This window comes from Vanessa cardui, chromosome 6, assembly GCF_905220365.1.
Source record: "Vanessa cardui chromosome 6, ilVanCard2.1, whole genome shotgun sequence".
Lineage (NCBI taxonomy): Eukaryota > Metazoa > Arthropoda > Insecta > Lepidoptera > Nymphalidae > Vanessa > Vanessa cardui.
The window spans coordinates 7,181,452-7,202,244 of record NC_061128.1 but is presented as its reverse complement, the minus strand read 5'-3'; the positions used below and the strand labels follow the sequence as shown (position 1 = coordinate 7,202,244).

Sequence of the window (20,793 nt, the reverse complement as noted above, 5' to 3'; positions counted from 1 at the left end):
TAAAGTCGAGACATGAGATTGAAGTCCAAGGTTTTTCTTGTTCATTCGAACATTCTAAGTGCATTTTAAATATGGTTTAAATAAAAGAATCGCTAATATGTATAACATGGAAGCAGTATTGAACATTTGAAAGAAATAAAATGAATTATTTTTGCTTTTTAAAGGCGAAGAATAATTTAGCGAATCTTTAAGGAGTCTGGTTTAACTTTAAGCAACCATCAGGACAGCGGATATAATAGGTACGTGAAACAACCGAATATCGTGAATGTTCTGAGTCTGGGCAAGCACCACTGAATTATCATGTGCTTAACTTTTTTTTATACTTCAAATTGAAATTGGGTTGCCGAAAACCCTGATTCGGATTTCACACATATTCTAATTCTACCACGTGTTATATTAATATCCTCTACTCGATAATACCTTCTACTATGGCAGTGTGCTCGACTATTTTTTTATGTGAAGAAGGGTTTTGCAAAACCAAGGGAATTAATAATAGGTACCTACTACTATTACCTCATACCTCCATTTAATTCAAAACATATACATTAGAAATCTATTGAAATAAATCGCTCAAATGTACAATATTTTACTCAAATATTCATGAAAGTTCGGTAACCCTGCCGAATATATAAATTGCAAGTGTTGAATCAGCTGCGATTTACATAGACATAAATTTAAGAATTAATAGTTAAGATACAATTAATATTTAATCAAGATCGTCATGTGAAATAATCATTGGATTTACAGCGCCATCTAGTGGCGAACTAAAGAGTATAATAAACATTCAATAATCCAATAGATGGCAGCCAAGTAGATGATGTTGTAATACCATCAATGAGAATTTCATACTTAACACATGTTTTTGTTTCATACGAGTAGTCATATGCTCGAAAGAAAACTTTGAGAGTGACAGAGAGGTCCGATACGATACAATAGTATTTCGATACTACTTCATTAATCGGTCGTATCGCATTATCAAATATGATAGTGAGGAACGACAAGTGCTGCCTTTATGTGTGACTATACAAGTACACACGCTGATTTCTAATAGGACTAGTAATATTCAACAAATCGTCAACATGTCGCGTATGTAGTGTTGTTATTTATTTAATGTTTGTGGTTTTTAACTGTTTGTGGATCTTTGTGTTACTGTATAATAAATGAAGTTTATGAGATAATCATTAATGAACATTAAAGAAAAATGAAATGAGTTATTTATGTGTACGGCTGATTATACGAAAAACCGGTTTAGATACAAGTTTTCTGTGAAATAAAACTGAGACCGACTTTGTTTACAATGGCGTTTTCAATAAATAAACTTAAAAATATTTTGAATATAAATAAAGACAGTCAGTTAACGGGTAGTGGTAGTTTGGACCCGGAAATAGGTTTCAAATTAGCGTTACATCCAGTTAATAAAAATTTGTACGTGACTGTTATCGGCGCCCGGCATCTCCCATCCTTGTTTGGACTTAGTCGAGCTCATGGATACCTCGTTAAGGTACTTAACAATGTTTTTATTTTTCGAAAAATGCTACTATTATTTGGAAATGTATTTTAATTTCTAAGCGTTAATCGATGTATGTATAGACCAATTAAGACAAGAATGCTTACTAGAGGTAGGTGCACTTACAGATAAAAACATCGTTAGGTAAGGTAAGTGCAAACATATAGGTAAGTGACTATGTTTTACCACATTAAATATTACTATTAAATGAAATATTACTTAAAATTATGAAAATTATAAAGCATTCTTCGAGTTTTAATCGCCTTTTGTCTAATATATTCTCTTAATAGGGTTACTTCACATTCCATAATTCATAATTATTAAGTTAGATACCTAGGTGCGGGCAAACGATAACGATTTCTATAAATGGATATTATGACATAATATTAATATTTATAAATAAATAGTTCCTATTTCTTATGTTAAATGACTAAGTAATAACATAAAAATCTTATCATTACAGCTGACTGCATAATCGCATTACACGTTTGGAATCGGTAAATTTGAAGCACCTATTTCTAACATTATTATCAATATAAGATAAGCGTAATTGTAACTTTTATAAAACTACATATTATAGCTTGCTTTGCTCGTTTTTTTTTTTTATAAGTAGTACGTCTCACTTTCGGGCAAAGGTGTGCTCTCCTAAGGAGACTTGGACATACCTTGTTCTACCATGTTGCTTTATATAAATAATTACATTTTATAATAATTTTTTTTCCAAAGATATTTTGAAGATTTTATGCTCTTTAAGATTTTACCTCATTTAAAAGTAGAAGGACATATAAATAACCTGTAATATGTATGTATGTAATCTTATATGTGTATGTAACCTTTAATCCTGTTAAAGAAATTATTTAAAAATTCGGTGTCGTTGGCCCAGGCTTTTGCTCACAATCTATTATCTAAATAGTATAAAACAAAGTCTCGTCTAGCCGTTTTTGCGCACAGATCATTTAAATTACACAACAGATTTGAGGGCGGTTTTCAATTTTCATCAATACACACATCTATTCAAGATTTAATATATGCATATAATGGTAGAGAAAATCCGAGAATTTCAAATTTCCTACCCTGATAAATCAGCATTTGTTTTTGTTACGTTTGTTCTTCAATCCAGAAGTTGTACAATATGTCACTGTAACATTACAATCTATCGTCAGATTCTAAACTGTCGAAATATTGTGAACCGTGAAATATGATTGCAATTTAAGGCATTATTTACAGCTCGACTTTTATTCATTTTAACATGCAAATTAAAAGAAACAAGTATAATTAAAAAAAAAAGTAATTAACGTGTATAATTTTATACCTATATTTACTTGTGGTTATAATTATCGCTGTGCTGTACGCTTTTTCATAATTATTCACTGTGTTAATTAATTTGAATGATAATCAATAAATAAACTTGGAATTTATACCGAAAATAGTACGAGGAACAGTTAAATGAAACCAAATATATGCTAAAAACGTAATTAAACAGTTACGTGAACCAACACGCAGTACGTAGTAACGTTTCATTAACGTCGAGTTCAAATACCGAACAATTAGTCGACACATGCTAATTTACTACTTACCTAATTTTAAAAACACTATATATATGCGATGGGTATGTAGATTGCAGGCAATTAACTAAGATTATTTTTGAACATTATTGTTTGTTTTGTAAATCTATTCTAATAATTTCCATGATTACATCTATTTATTTCAATAATTGCTACGATTTTAAACGTGAAATACCTATTTAAGTCGGAATAAGTAAAATGTAAACGAAAACATATTTTTTCTTATACTAAATTGCAATCATTCATAACGATATGTCATGCATGCTCAATAAGCGATTATTGTTTTTTCGTTATCAGAAAATGTTCAACGTCATATCTGTAATTTATCTTAGCCACACCATCGACAACGTATTACGTAGCCCATCTTTCGTTTCCCTATATAAATTGGTTTACCTACCTGAACGAAATTAGTCGTTTAACATTATTTCAATAGAAAATTTTGGTGACTAATGGACCTAGCTACTGAACGGTATACGAAAACACAACTAAAATGTTATTAACATGTTTATGGTAATAATTCTAAAATAATTAGGTCCAAACACGCGTTATTATGCGGATCCTTACTTAGCGTGTAGAATTTAGTTCGATTATAAATTAAACGTTTAACGCGTTATAATGAACGTTTGCGTTGCGTTTCAATATTTATAGGGTGATTATACATAAATAATAAATCCATCATAATTTTTTAATTAAAAAAAATCATTAATCATTAATCGAAGACTTAAACTTTATAATTGTATAATTACTTATTAATTTAATGATGTAGTTTTGTAGAAATAACATGAAGTTTGAAGGATATTGTTATACGCTTAGCCTGGTTTCATTCCCTTTCTTAAAATATGTATGTATAAAAGTATATTTATGTATATATATACATAGAACTTTTTCTTTCTTAAAATATATATATATATATATATATATATATATATATATATATATATATATATATACATACATAGAAATTGTACTTTTTTAATCAATTCATTCAATATGAAAGCAATATGCTTGTTTACGTAGTGCTCACAGATATAACTTACCTAACGTAAGTTAAATATTGACAAAATATTATATAGTTATACTGACAAATAGACATTTTTGAAGACGCGCTTTAAAAAAAACGTTTTCAAAAATTTCATATAATTTGTCAAATCGTATATGTGTAAAGTTTATGTAGGATTTCTTTCTAAAATTTCTATTAAAAAGAGATTAAACTTTGGTACTGTAGTATGTTAGTTACTTTTTATTGTGTTTATTTGATTTTAGTCACTTGAGTGTGTAATGTAACAATCATTGATTTTTAACAGAATGTATTTCTCATTGGCTGGATCAAAAATAATTACAGTGCATTTTTGTTTGATTCGTAATTAGTAGAGGGTGTCCAAAATAATCCGATATTATGCAGTAATATTTACGCCTATTTTGTTGATGGTTATACCGCCATCAGTCGGTCGCCAAAGCCTCGTTTGCTGGTCGACAGGATGCACCACGGGCAGGTGAGGTTGGCTTGGGCCTTGGGGCACTAAGGTGTAGTTTGCGCCTCCTTACATCCTTTTACTTGTGATGTGATGTGATGTGAACCACATCGAAATTTTTTAGGAACAATTTATCTATATAGATATATATCTATTACACATAGGTTCTCTACGTAATGGATTATCTCTAATTTAACTTTCAAATTTCCGCTAACAGTTTCACCGACATTCAATCGCAATTATTTCCCAAATCGTGAATGATTATTAAGATTATTCAAGCTCTCGGCCAATGATATGTCAAATATGTATGTCAAATATTGTATTGTTGTTTATTTGTGTGTAAGAGGGGTGTTCTTGTGGTTGGAATAGGCTATGTAATGCAAACATTTTATTATGTGTTTACTTGTCGTATGATGATGAAATTTCTTAGTTAAAAGATGTTGCAGACTTAAAATTTCAAGTGATTTTCAAGTCACTCGGTAACAAGTGTGGCAACACTTCAGGTATCAAATTACGTATTTAATGAGACGAAATTAATTGTCGTCGCTCTGATCGGGGCGTTATCGTCGGACGATTAATTGAACTTGTCCGATAAATTATGGGTTCCGAGTTGACGATTTGTTCCGCGGGTCTGGGTTTTTTCGGTAGTTATAATATCTTATCTAGGCTCATATTTTTTTATTTGTTATGTTATTAAAGTGTTATTTAAAAAATCAAATCAATGTTTTCGTTTTCATAAACATACCTTTAAAGTAAGACTTAATGCTTTTGAAATAGGAATTGTGTACAAATTTAAGACTTGTTATAGTACATTTACCATCGTACTAAATGTAAACCCAGTTAGTGCCGGACGCAAGTTATGAAGTCGTGATTATCAAGTACGTTTCACGGAAATTAAATTCTAGAAGGCACAACGGCAAATATTGGTATATAGATGATGAAGATGTACAACATCAACACCTTTGCTTTACCATTGCTAATAATTATATATTATTTTATTAAACGTTCAAAGTGGAAGTATTAATTTCTTATTTTATTCCAAGGTAAGAAGCCAAATAAACAAAAAGCATTTTGACGCGATATCAATGGGTGAAAGCTTGATTAATCTATGATATTTACTATGGATTTGCGAAAAACTTGCATTTTGAACGTCGACGAAACTTAATGTTGTCTTAAATTTTCGCTGTAAAGTGCTCGAAACGTCGGGATGTCCCAAATAATTAATACACGCGATTAAAATCCGTTGAGCTGAGATGGCCCAGTGGTGAGCTGAGATGGCCCAGTGGTTAGAACGCGTGCATCTTAACCGATGATTGCGGGTTCAAACCCAGGCAAGCACCACTATATATATATGTGCTTAATTGTGTTTATAATTCATCTCGTGCTCGGCGGTGACGGAAAACATCGTGAGGAAACCTGCATGTGTATAATTTCATCGAAATTCTGCCACATGTGCATTCCACCAACCCGCATTGGAACAGCGTGGTGGAATATGTTCCAAACCCTCTCCTTAATGGAAGAGGAGGCCTTATCTCAGCAGTGGGAAATGTACAGGCTGTTACTTTACTTTACTTTTTTACTAAAATCCGTTATAACTAGTTTTATTTAAATGTCGACGAAACTGTTATTGGAATATTGGAAGTTAATTTAAAGTGGAAATAAGTAGTTTATTGCATTAGTGCCGATCATAAACTCTTAGTAGCATACACCTTGCTGAAATATTATCAAATATAATGACATAGGTAAATCTAAGGTTTGTTTACCTTATTTCCAACATTTTTGGAAAGCCATAATAACTTATAACTTTGTCTGTCTGTTGTGCTTTTATGGCAAACCACTGAACAGAATTTGCTAAAATTTGCTTATGCTTTAGTCCTAAAGGCTTTCTTGGGGTCGATGATCGGTCAGAACGATAGATATATTTATTAGTAGTTTTCGGCTATAAATAGGCCATTTTTATACCTAAAATCTACGACCGTCCCATAAAGCCCGGTCGAAGCGATCGAACACTACTTATTAATATATTAATCAAACGGACCGATAAAAGCGATATGATTCTAATTTCGATTTTACGTTATGATAATAAATACATCTCACATCAAATTCTAATCTAAGATTGGCCGTGTACTGAACTTTACGCTTGACCTATTTTTGAAATTATATCGAACACTGTTTGTTTTACTTCTATCAATTCCTTTACACACTGTAACGCAAACTATTACAATATTACATAATTTCATAGGTAATTACGAGATAAGCCGTTTGACCTACGTCAGAATGACGATCTGAGATAAAAAATGCATCAATTTATTATCTAATTACCTTTATTACGAAAATATCGTTTAAAGATTGAATATGAATGAGTGAATGAGTTAAAAAGTGTTTTTTAAGATTCGAAGTAGCATATTAGGTTATTAAAAAATATTATCTTTGCTTTATGAATGTTATCTGATATGCGGTAACCGTCATGCAGCTAGTTTAACATCGTGTTCTGCGAAGCGTAAAGGCAGAGGCATGCAAGTGAAGGTCACCGTTTCGATTCTTATACTTAATGGTCTAGCTATTTTATAATCTTTGCTTTGCGCGTTAACGTTAATTAGAGGTGGTTTGTTGTTCTAAAAATCCAGATTTAATTTTTAATATGTATTATATTGCTGAGCACCGGTTGTAGCCTAAATGGTCGGATATCCGACTTAAAAATTTGTTTGAGATTTTCGGCATTGGTGATCCAAATCCGATTAAAAATTGAGTACCTATCAATTTTTTAGGCAATTTTTTATCTATTAATATCAAATAAAATCTTCAAGTAAAGCCGTTACCTTGTTATTATTTTAATTCCCCTCTTCCAATTCCTAAAACATCTTATATCCGTTAATAAAACTATCCGAAACAATACAATAATCTAAAACAATTTCGTATCCCTGGTAATAACAGGGCCGAATTAACCATGTCGAGTTCCCTAGGCAATGCAAATCTCGGGTAGAAAGGTCTCAGGAGCAATATTTGGCTTTCACAATTTCATTAACAATTAATTTTAAAATTAAATTTTGGCCTACCAATGCGCCACAAGACACTCAAAGGCACACAAACTTTTGAAAACTTTACTATTCATTCTGTAAAAAATATAATTAATAATTTCTTATTTAAAGTAATTAAGAAATTATAGACCAGTTATAATTACTATTTACTTTTTGAACCAAGGAATACACATTTTGTGTTGATTTGGAAATTAGGGGTATTTCAAATCAACACCATCCAATCATCTTTGTACCTAGATTGAATCGTTTTTAGTAACCAGTCACGTTTATAAAAAGTCTACTGTAAATATAATATATTCATAAGATATATCTCTGAAACGACTAGGTACTTTATTACATCACAATCGCACTCCTTATACTAATATCAGACATTAATAACATTTTCTCAAGAAATATGGAAAAGTTGACTTTCTCTCAATGTTTGTATTCGATTTCGCAGACATGTGAGTAAGATATTGGGGATAATTTAAACACATAGTAATTAATTTTTCGTTTTGTTATGTCAATTGTGTATTTATAGAACAAACAATAAAGTCTAATTAGGCTAGGCGTTGGAATATTTGTCGGTGTGGGCGTGAGATTAATTAATATTTTTTGTAAGATAATTTAGTTTTTGATAGATTTTAAGCTATTTTTAATTACAATGCTTTTTGCTTTTAACGTTGAATATATTGTGTAACTACATGAAAACTGACAATTATATATGTATTGGAAGATTATAGATCTTTATCGATTCCATAGGTACATACATGTAGTTAGTATGTATTTATTTACGTTATTTTACATCAACACTACCATACCGTGTCATGATTTGAAGGTGAATTTGTACAGATCCTGACGAAACAAGGAAAGATAGAATAAAATTTTTCGCCGAGAGCTGTGCTGCAAGCATTGCGCTCGTAAAAAAACACTCTAGGGGTAAGAACGACTTAAGAAAAACAAACCACATAGATTCGGGACTCGACATAGTCCATTCTTTGTCAATTTTCTGAAAAACTTCCATATATAGGTACGGTTTTTCACAAGAAATATCATGTTCGGATTTTTCATGACAAATGTTTCACGGCTGTCTCTTTTGTTCCTCATTCTATTTCAAAAGCAAATTCGGTCTGAAATAAAATGAAAATCGAAATATTCTTCGTTTTAAATTCGAGTAGAAAAAAATAGTGATACCGAAAAACGTATTCATAGTTTTCATCTTAATTTGACGAGAAATATAAAATTCGCCTTATAAAATTTCTTGTCACCGTAGGAACCGTAAGATGCTTCAAGTTTCAAGACGCGAATTTCAGTGTTAATTATTACTGAAATTAATTTTGTTTTTAATCTATATAGGTCTAATATTCTCTATCTTTCGTATTCTTATAAATGTACCTCAGTTATAGTCTTGCTATTGTAACGAGTAAATAAATAAATTACCGGTAGCGCCTACAACATGATTATGTAGTACCAGTCTTATGTTATTTCGAAAATTATGAAGAATCGTACTTTGCAGTTGATTATTCATAAGATATTCAACAAAAGTAAATATAATTGTTAGTGGTAAACTCTAGCTCGTGTAGTAGTAGCTAAGGGTTATAATAACTTGGTTCGACGATTACCATGTTATGCTTAAGTAGGGTATGATATTGCCAATGTTTATGGGTTAAGACGACCACTTATCATCATGGCCTATCTCTGTTATACCTACTATTATAGGCTCAATATACCCTATATCATCATAAAAACATATACAATGGTTATAAAAATATTACAACGCTGAGGCGATTGTTATCTTCTATCCAAAATAATAAAATTGACAATTTTATTTTTCGACCGTACACTCTGACATAATATGTGCGTCAATACGACATAATATCGTACACGTATGTTTTCAGTTTTTGTAAATATACTTATATCAATTGAAAATCAAAATAACATATTTTTATCATATTTCAGGTCAAAATGTTTCCCGGCGATAATAAGTACGAAACTTCGTTACAAGAAAGTTCATGGCCTATTTGGAACGAAGATTTTAAATTTCAATTAAAACAAAAGGATGTTAAGAAGACAACGGATAAAGTCGATCTTCAGAGTTTAGTTGCAGGACATTTTATATCACTAACTATTTATGCATTATTAGAACCAACAAAAGCCGATGTGGATAGAAGAAAAAGTGCCAAAACTTTAGACTCGAAGACATCGAAACCAATGACTGAAGACGAACAAAAAACAAAACCGGGTAATCTATTTGGGAAAACATTTAACAGTTTCAAATCTACGAAGACTGAAGCGATTGCACAAAAGTCTATATTAGAAAAAAGACGAACTGTTGGGGCAGCCACGTGGAATTTCGATTCGAAATTATTCCAAAACGATCTCAAGAATGGCTTAATTGGCACTCCAGATATTTGGAGGCCGATAAATGCGATTGCTAGCGGATTGTCAGCCGCCGATTCTAGAGTAAGTATTATAATATTTTTACGTTAGCAAATAACCGACCTTTTTTTAGCAAATCTGAGGAAAGCTTATATATAAATTGGTTTTTCCCTTTTTCTATTTTGCTTATTGATGGCATTCAGCGCTCGTCAATAACAACGAAAAAATGTTATAAAGAAAAAGTATCAAGTCTAGAGTATTTCCCTATTTTAGTTAATTATATGTATAAGTCAACTCACAATTTTTCCAAATTAGTTTGATTTTGTCTCCCAAACTTAAATACAGAATAACTAATCATTTAATTCGATAAGGATTAAATGTCTAGTGTGTCGAACTTGATCAATTATGCGGAAACTTTGGATCTATAAATCTTATCTTATCATACAAAACTTTATGTTTCTTATTAGGTTAGGTTAGTTATTATATTTTGTCAGTGTTTGTTTGCAACGCGTCCGAAATGTCAGCTTCTTTTTGATGATAAGTATAAAATAAATTGCATACATCAAGTTAAAACGCCACCTATTTATATACCATTGTGTATTACTTGTATGTTCTGAAACTAGAATCTAAATAATATGAAATTTCCATGTCAATAATATTCCCATGATTAATAACTGCAGTGTGATTCTTAAATTTCGTATCTCACTCATGTAACGTTTACAACAAATTTACAGTGAGACGCCATTTTGATACGTGTATCCTATGAATCAATTCAATTCAATTCTTAGTGTCATGGCATTTAGTCGTGCCGTCGGAGCAACTCTATGAATCTTATAATTGTTATAGTCAATGTCATATATGTCATTTTGACATTTCACGCCGTACTGGGTTAATTCGAATTCGAAATAAAACCAAAACTCAACTCTTTCTATCGTATGATAAGTGTTATTTTTTGAATAATATTTGCAATTAGTAAATTTAGATATGATTTCTCACTAGCTGTGCCCGCGAACTTGTACGCGTTTGAATTTAACAAAAAAATATTGTAGCCTAAGTTACTCCTTATTATATCAGTTATATGCTAGTCAAAGTCCCGTCAAAATCGGTCCAGCCGTTCCAGATATTAGCTGGAACAAACAGACAGACAAACAAAAATTGTAAAAAATGTTATTTTGGTATATGTACCGTGTATACATACATATTCATTAGGTCAAAAGGGCTATTTTAATATTACAAACAGACACTCCAATTTTATATGTATAGATTTGTACGTTATTGTTATTCACTCGTTAACTTTTTATAGATCTATAAAGCAATGTTTTTGCTTTGAATGACATCATCATTAACATTGTTGGATTCACGGTTTTTGTAGCATTTCTGACTAATTACCTATTTTTTTAAAATACAAGAATTTTCTTGCGTTCTTGATTGTATTCGCGTTAAGCATATCTACTTGGGCACCTTAGTCTCAGGAATTTAGATATTAATTAAAAAAAATAAAAATAAGATTACTATCAGAATAAGCGCTTTCGAACCAAAGAATTAATAAACTCTTCAGTTTTATTATATTCATAAAGATAATAATATAATGCGTCTTAATTACAATCTTCAGACACGTCTTTAGAATTAATTGAATTAAAGGTAATAAATTAAAACAACTTGAATGGTTACGTAAATTACATACTTAATATGTCATAGGTACGCGTATATAAATGATACAGTTTTATCTTACATAAAACGTCAGTTATTATAGAAGAAGAACATAAATCCAATTAATGTATGATTCATCGGATTGGTTGACTTTTATATTCTTGCTTCTTTAGTGTATCTGACAATAGAATAGATTTGACCTCGACCGATCCCAGTTAGAACATGTACCCTATCATCATTACGCTGACGCAAGACGTCGACCTCGATTCATTTATTTTTTTTATAAGACGCTTACATTTTACAGCAATTATGTAATTTCATGTCTGGTTTAAATCTAGGTATACAGCTAAACTACGATCTATACTAGAAGTATAATGTTATAACAATTTATCTATCAATACATAGATTATTATATAGATAAAGAACAATAGTAGCACTGGAACAAACACTTGCCATGTTTGATATCCTTTTACCTATTTTGGCCATGGTACTATTTCTCTTGGGAGACTACACATCTGCGCAGAAAATATTACAAATTCATAAGTGTGCGCGCCAACATACGTGAAATCTAATTTGATAATTTGATAGAAGGGAAAATCCGAACCAACACCTTCCCATGCTTTCCGAGGCATGACAGTGTATCCATTGACAATATTAAGAATGACAGTTATGACGTAAAACGCAATAACTTTTTTATTGACCCGACTTAAGGCCTGAACACAGGATCTCGGGTACTGCGTTCTGATTAATTAATTTTCTGTCCGTTTAAGCATCACCAATTGTCATTTAATCAAGGTTGTTATCATTTACCTACATTGATATCCTGGCTTATCATATTATAAATATAAATTATATTTCACGTAAACGAAAACGTTCTCAGTCTAGAAATAAATTAACGCGATTACTGACATCGACGGGAGTCACCGGCTCGCTGCGAACAAAATAAACAATTTCGTTTGAATATTGTTCGCGAGTTGTTCCTGTAATAATAAAGTTATTTTCATGATTCCATAAGATTATGTTTTTAGCCGCAAGATTGTTGTTTATTGAAATTGAATACGAATATTACGACTAAGTTAGGTTTTCATCGCTTTCCTTTGTAAAATTTGAAGGATTTTTTTGAAAAGTTACGCTAAGTAAACTTGTATATTAAATGGGGAAATGATTTATAAAAATAATAAAGTAACATTTCTTTATTATTATTACTTATATTACATAGTATAAAAGAAAGTAAGCTTACCGCTTACTGTAAGTAAGTAAGCTTACCGCTTACTGTCCCTATGTATGCTAAGATCTTTAAAATTAAGCAACGGATTGTGATGCGGTTTTTTAATAGATAGATTAACGCGAGAGGAAGAATAAACACATATTTTGTAGTATATTTACTATCAGTATTGCACCCGTGTGAAGCCGGGCGAGTCGCATGTTTCATATATATTAAAAATAATACTAGCAATGTCCCAAATTAATTATTCCTTTTTACCCCTTTTATCACTTATGTTAACTCATAAATCGACGGGTAAGTACAACAATAGCCAAAGAGGTCAGGATCGATCTCGCAACTTTTAAAACATAACGCGATCCGTAATCCATTGCGCTATTATTATTACACTTTAATATAGAAATAAAAATGAACTTTGTTTCCAAAATGTATAATGATATTTAAAATTTGAGATCTATAACTCGTTGAATAATAAAATGAAGAGCAAATGCCAGTTGTCTTTTGTGAATATTTGGCTGTTCCATTCATTAAAGGTACTGAGGACGGTTTGTATTGAGGACCTTGTAAATTCTCTTTGTAGAAATTTTTAATATAATTTAGGACATAAAGAGGATTTCAGAACTAATAGGCAAGGTTGAAATATAAGAACGTTATTTATTATAAAAATCTATTATCAAAATTATTTACAGAAAGATATAATAACAATGTATTTTATTTAACAAAGCAATCAATAGATACGCTTTCCCTTAAAACCCGTGTGTAAAACACAGGAAATCGGGAAATATATCGAATTTTTCATATACCGATGTCAATAGGCACTGTACCATATACAATCGGATGACCAATCGCTCTTCGGTCTCCCCATTTTATAACAAAAAACTGCGAAACAAACATAGTGTAATCCATCGTGTATCCATTTGCGGTGTAAGAATGTAGGTTCAGACTTGTTAAAAAGATACAATTTGAGCTTTGAGCAATCAGCTCAAAGGCGGGCCCTGATCAATTCTGCTTTGTGGAATTGTCTTTACAAAACACGCATTACATTTTAGTTTCATCACTGAATGATGTCGTAAGACAAACGTAACATTCGAAGATTTTATATCTACATCGTATATTTTATAAGTAAATAATTAAAATAAAAGTGTTAAAAATATATTTTAAGTACATGTACCTTATATTTGTCTTGGCAAATTGTACGAATATTGCCTACAAATACATAAACATGTTAACTTATCTCTTCCCGTTAAAGTAGGGACAGGTTCAATGGAATTCAAAATTGAACAGTCCATAACAATACACGGTCTGCGTCGATTGGTAATCACTCATAATCTACTTACGTTCAGTAGTTTCTACAAGCTTTCGTAAATGGAACAGATAAACGTAAAAATATGCCATATATTAAATATACATACATTTCTTTTATAAATAAGTAGTCTTATAAAAACAATTACACTAGCAAAGTACGTCAAAGTACCGATAGGTTTTTGTTTTTTTTAATCGGTTTTAATCATGGAAATTTTAGTATTAGATTTCGACCATATTTTTAAATTAAACTATTCAACGAAACGAAACAAAATAGGTTTAATTATTTTTTGTTAATTGTTCATTTCAAATTATAAATATATACGAATTATATTTTTTGTCTGCAGAGAGAAAATAAGAAAGGGCAGCTCGAAGTGACATTACTGTACACAGCTAGCGAAGACGGACTAAACGATACAGTGCAGTTGACTGTAAACAGACTCAGGTGTTCAGTCCAAACGATGCAAGAGCAAGAACAATACAAAGGTAGGTTGAATAAGTCGTTTGTAAGCAATAATGGCTCGAATATGATATGCCGTTTGTATATTAATTATGTCAATGGTAAGTGGTTATGTAAGGTGTCGTAAGTCATATTACGTTCATGCGGTAAAGCGATTTAAATAAACCAGTGTTCGCTCAGTGGTCGAAATTCGATCATAATTATAATTGAAAATGGTATTTATTATATGTTTTGTACGTATTTTTCTAATCTTAATTAAATTTTTGGAATGAAGTTGTTTTACGCGGTTTACAGTAGTGAACTGGTATACCTGTCCCTCTAATTCTTTTTCTCTCTATATCTTTCTATCATTCACCATTAATATTATTATTATTGAACGTAATTAATTGGGTCTGTTATATACAGAATATAGAGAAAGCAATTTCCTTCCAATCGGGTTTTCAGCAACACTGATTTTTATTGTTAACGCTAAAGCTCGACAATATCTATCTTAATAAAAATAAAAATTGGTTGACTAACGAAGGAGAGAGACAAAGTTATTGAACTGCCTTGCCTTTGCCGATTTATATATAGCTATCGGTATTCTCTTGTTTCGGGAAGATTTCAGAATAAAGATTAATACAGTATGAAAGAATTTCCTCATGACATTTTATAATTTTCTAGTATATTATAATTTAAAAAGAAAAAACAATACTATGACCCGGTTTTGCTTAATTACTATTGTTTCTCCTTAAAGCCAAAAACACAAAATTTGGATAAAAATGTTACATAAATTATCATTTTGGAATCGATACTGATCTTTCCTAATTAATAATGTAATATCAACAGGCACGAAGTAATTTGTTTTATCAATAGGAATCTTCAAATAACTATAAATAGATTACAAGTGCTGTTTCTTGTTAGCGCAGTTTGGAAAACGAAAAGTTGATAAACGGATTACTCCAGTTAAGCTTTGCATTAAAACTTTGAATCTTAGTTAATGTAAATCTTTATCGTTTCGTTGCTCTTCAAGGGTCGAGAAGTAAACAAAGTTTTAGCCATGAATATAAGCTTAACGAGAAATAAAAACACGATTCGATTTCTGTAGACTTCTGTACACCAGCTGCTAAGAATATACCCGGCATTACTGGATGAACTACAATTAACAATACCCATTAAAAGTATTTCATGACGTTCATTAAATACTTTTTCTTTCGTCCTTTTTTGACATTTGTATTTAATAAAATCTGTAAGCTTATAGATTATAAAACAATAAATAGCTTTCGGTATTGTTTAAAACTGTATATTTGCATTTCAAAAGCAAAATCAAACCAAAAGGGTTGAGCTATGAAAGAAATAAATTTCTATGAAGGTTATACAAACGTGCCTTTTCAACTTTAATATTCATGCGATATTTGCAATCCAAACTAGACAAAAGTTTAATTAAAGATTTGAATTATCATATCGAACATTTTGATTAGCAAATAAAAATATATATAATAAAAGTTTGAAAAGAGGCAGCTTCAAGATATTCGAGATTTTATTCATAAAATTTAAAATGAATACTAAGTTGATAGCTATAATAAGTTCTTTTGGTTTAGTCGTGGTTTCCATATTACGTCTGCGCCAAACGTCGTTTAAGAATGGATTGCATTTATCAGAGGGGCCAGTGGGCCGTGTAATACTATTTGCTTATTAAAGAAGAGAGAGTAGGCTGGCGTTGCTGGTGTTGAATTATAAACAGCAAGGTGATCGCAGCCTACTAACATACGTCGCAATACGCTGTAATGTATGCAAATTGCAAACACGTTGTCCTTTTTGTAATCGAGCCGAGATTTTTAATGAATTAAAAACGCTCGTTTCTTATGAAATTTTTTTTATATAAACATCAAACAAATACCTTCCCTGGATATGTTTTGTTTTCATTTCTCGATGCCTTTTATTAATTATCCGCTACGTAACTTTAATTTATATTGAAACTAGCTGTCGACCGCGGCTTTGCTGGCAAAAGGTAGCTTACTTTCTAAGTAGTTAGCTTCACATAAGATTCCATCAAATACGGTTCAGTAGTTTGATAGTGAAAGAGCGACAGTTAGATAGACAGACAGAGATACTTTCACATTTATATTAGTATAGATGAAAATAAACTAAACTGGACTATTAGGGCTGTTTATGTTTAATCATAATAATCATCATTTATTTGGTCCAAAATCTTAATATATAAAAATCCAGTGTCACAATGTATGTTCCCAGTGAACTCTTCACCAACTCAACCGATATTGATGAAATTTGGCAATTATGTGTAATTTGGTCCAACTTAAGAGATAGGATAGTTTTCATTTCGATTAATGGCCTCAATGATTTATAAATAACAATAAACTGATTATCAAAGTTGATTGTTGTTATTAATTGTAAGTTACGAAAATTTCGAACAGATGGCGCCCCACATAGGAATTTTTTACAGAAATCTGTCAGACCGTTTATCATTAACTTATCATAGATGGCGCTACCGTTGAATTTTAGATTTCATTTTCCACTACACGTGGTGCTGGCCATTTTTTGATCGATACTCTCTGTGACATCGCTTTTTCTGGATCATTTTCATTTTATTTTCATTTGTTGTATATTATTTTGGATATCTATATAGCTACTAATTTACAGTTACATAATGCAGTGAAATATAAGAACAACAAAATAATAGTACAAGGAATTTATTCACATAAAATTTTCTGTAAAAATAAAATTTTCACCAAAAAAATCTAACCTCAACAATGCCCGTAGCAAAAAAGCTCGACAACGGCGTCTTGAAAGAGCTCACGAATCAGTCGAACAAAGAGCAGAAAGAAATGAAGCTCACACAATTCGCATAGCTGATATTCGTGCGCATGAATCAAGAGAACAGCGTGATAATCGTCTCCAAGAATATTTATCGAGAACAAATCCAAATGCAATGTGTAACATTAAGAAAGGGAGCGGAATGGCTGCAGTATTACGGAAGAGTTCAATCATAATTTGGGATGAGTGTACCATGGCTCATAAACATTCGCTCGAAGCATTAAATAGAACTTTGCAGGATTTAAACAGTAATAACAGACTTTTTGGTGGTGCTATTTTACTATTATCTGGTGATTTCCGGCAAACATTGCCTGTCATTCCTCGCTCTACTTTTGCCGATGAAATCAATGCATGTCTAAAACAATCATTTTTATAGAGAAACGTCAAAACTCTAAGATTGACAAAAAACATGCGAGTACAACTCCAAAATGATCCGGCAGCACAAGTTTTTTCTCAGCAATTATTAGATATTGGAAACGGTGAAGTACAATTTTATCAAGATACCCAATGCATACGATTACCAGAACATTTCTGTACTGTTGTTTAAACTAAAAATGAACTGATCGAGAGTGTATTCCCAGATATAATAAATAACTATCTAAATCATAATTGGCTTAGTAATCGTGCTATTATGGCAGCGAAAAATGTTGATGTAGATCTAATTAACTACCAGATACAACAACTATTACCAGGTGATTTAATGTCGTTCAAGTCAATCGACACTACTGTTGATGAAAATGAAGCAGTGAATTTTCCAACTGAATTTTTAAATTCTTTAGACATAACAGGAATGCCTCCACACAATCTTCGAATCAAAATTGGATCACCGATTATTCTTCTGCGTAATTTGAACCCCCCTAAACTATGCAACGGTACACGTTTGGTAATAAAAAAAATCACCGGAAATGTTCTCGAAGCAACTATTTTGACAAGAAAGTTTAAAGGAGTAATCGTTCTGTTACCACGCATTCCAATGATACCGTCAGATTCTCCAATACCATTTAAAAGACTGCAATTTCCTATTCGTTTAGCTTTCGCGATGACTATAAATAAGTCACAAGGCCAAAAAATGTCTATTTGCGGCTTAGATTTAGAGAATCCATGTTTCTCCCATGGGCAATTATACGTGGCCTGTTCACGTGTAGGAAGACCATCACGTTTATTTGTGCTAACAAAAGACAGGTTGATCAAAAATATTGTACATCGACTGGCGCTTCAGTAAACTTTAATGTGATAAACTGTGATTTATTTTAATTAAAGGTTATCAGAGTATTTATAAATAAAATGAAATTAAAAATGCTATGTTAATTTGTGTTAAATTTTGTCTTTTAAATCCTTCCTTAATCACTCAGCCACAGCAACGCGTGGCCGGGTCTGCTAGTAGATTATAAATTATAAGCATATACGTTAATTAAATATATAAATTAAATTATTTATTAATTACTGAAAATATGATAGATAAATAATGCCTTATTTTGTTTCACTGGAACTTGAGAAATAATATTATTTTTATGTGGAATTATAGTTTGTAAAGACATTATGGTACTACATAAGTCATGACAATATAATACCTAATAAATAAATTTGTCTTTGCAAAACCTTTGTTTTTAAATTGATCAATACAATAAATAATTTAGGCATGTATATAGTCATTGAGTGGAGAGGCCTCAAATATGCAAATCAGCACAATTTGTGTAGATCTAATGGTCCAATGTTTTGCGAAGTTTGAGTTTTAAGTGTTAATTTTAAAAACAATATATTTTATGTAAGTCTATTTCTGAACAACCTATCCAGTTTTTATTTTTGTCTCATTTCTCGATTTCGTTGTCTGGAACGAAAAGCTAATTAGCGTAAGACCGTCTTTTGTATAATTATCATGGTGTTGAAAGTGTAAATAAATAAAAATAATATATCTATAGCTAAACTATAAAAATAGTTTTAAATCGATTACTATAATGTCTGAGGATTTTGCTATTTGAAAAACGTATTACTACCATTTAAGATTTTGAACCGCGAACATCAATTGATATTTGGCACTGGCAATTGATATTTTAATATTATGTATATTAAACATTTTAATCTGGCAATTAATTATTTTATTTTCAGCTCCCCTGTATCTGAAAGCGACTATATTAGAAGCTAATAAAGCCGAATGCTATTGGAAAAGTGATAGATTTGTCCCAACAATATCCGCCAGATGGGATCCGAAGTCGGCAACGGTGAAGTTAACGGTATTCAAAGCTAGTTTGAATAAAGTTAGCATTTATATCAGCCTCGGGTGCAAGACGAAAATGGCGAAGAAGGAAATGTTAGGGAAGGCCCATATTGATGAGAAATCTCCTTATTCGGACAGTTGGAGTGAATGTTTGAGGCAGCCGGGGATACCGAAAACGTTTTGGGTCAACTTCGAGTGATTTATTAACCTTCCGTATAAAGTTACAAATATCTTTGAACATTATAGTAAAACAAACGACTGCACATTAACCGTAAGGCTTCAATCACACTGCGGTCTGTTTTGCTGGATTACGTTTTTTGTTTGACTATTTACACACACTACAGTATTCCGGAATTAGTAAAACACATCACCGTTAGCGACGGATCCGTTAAAATGGATCCTGAAAATACAGATCGCATGTGTGAATATGCCCTTAAGTTACATCTATATACAACCTGCTATCTATGTGTGCATTGTTTGGAATATAATGTAACTTTGAAATTCCAGCAATATTAATTGAAGATTTGGAATTCAATATGTACATTCCCTTTGTTAAAAGTCGGGTATTGTTACATCATTAAAAAGTTATATTTAAAAGTATTGACAATATTAATTAACAATATAACCTCATATTTTTATACTTTATTCGGTTACTATTGTATAATGTAGCTAATTATAACGAAATGATTATATGTGATATCATTATTTATACTATAAGTGACTAATAAATTAACTTTAAATTTGCTAATATAACTCTTTGCACCTATTTTTCCTTTAATCAATAAAATATATTAGTTTGTATGCGTACATTACAAATTAAATTGACACAAATGAAAGACTTAATACTGAGTATTGTGATTACTTATAACCTAATATTGAACAAATATATTAATTATTTTTTTCATTTTAAATTAGTTTTATTTGTCGTAATTAAATATATTCATATGATCTCTAAATATTATCTAATATGGATTTTTCATTGTAGTTTATTGGAATACCAGGCAATATTTTCGACGTATGGCAACATTCTGTATCTTTTTATAGGCTTACTGAGGCTATATAAAGGTACATTTGTTCGCATTATTAGACACGGAAATGAAGAAGGATCGGATAATTAACGATGCCTAGCTTTGTACTGAAATTTTCTTGACAGAAAATCCCAACTGTATCAAATTGAGCTGACCTGGGAC

General features: G+C 31.1%; 1 protein-coding gene across 1 annotated transcript; it reads left to right on the top strand.

Annotated features, from left to right (window-relative positions):
* The first annotated feature begins 989 nt into the window (after positions 1 to 989).
* On the top strand, positions 990 to 20,461 carry LOC124530477. The gene is made up of 4 exons (XM_047104660.1): positions 990 to 1,501; positions 9,521 to 10,024; positions 14,462 to 14,600; positions 19,495 to 20,461. Exons 1-4 carry the CDS (start codon positions 1,298 to 1,300, stop codon positions 19,800 to 19,802), a joined length of 1,155 nt encoding a protein of 384 aa, XP_046960616.1. The 5' UTR covers positions 990 to 1,297; the 3' UTR covers positions 19,803 to 20,461.
* The last annotated feature ends 332 nt before the right edge of the window (positions 20,462 to 20,793 follow it).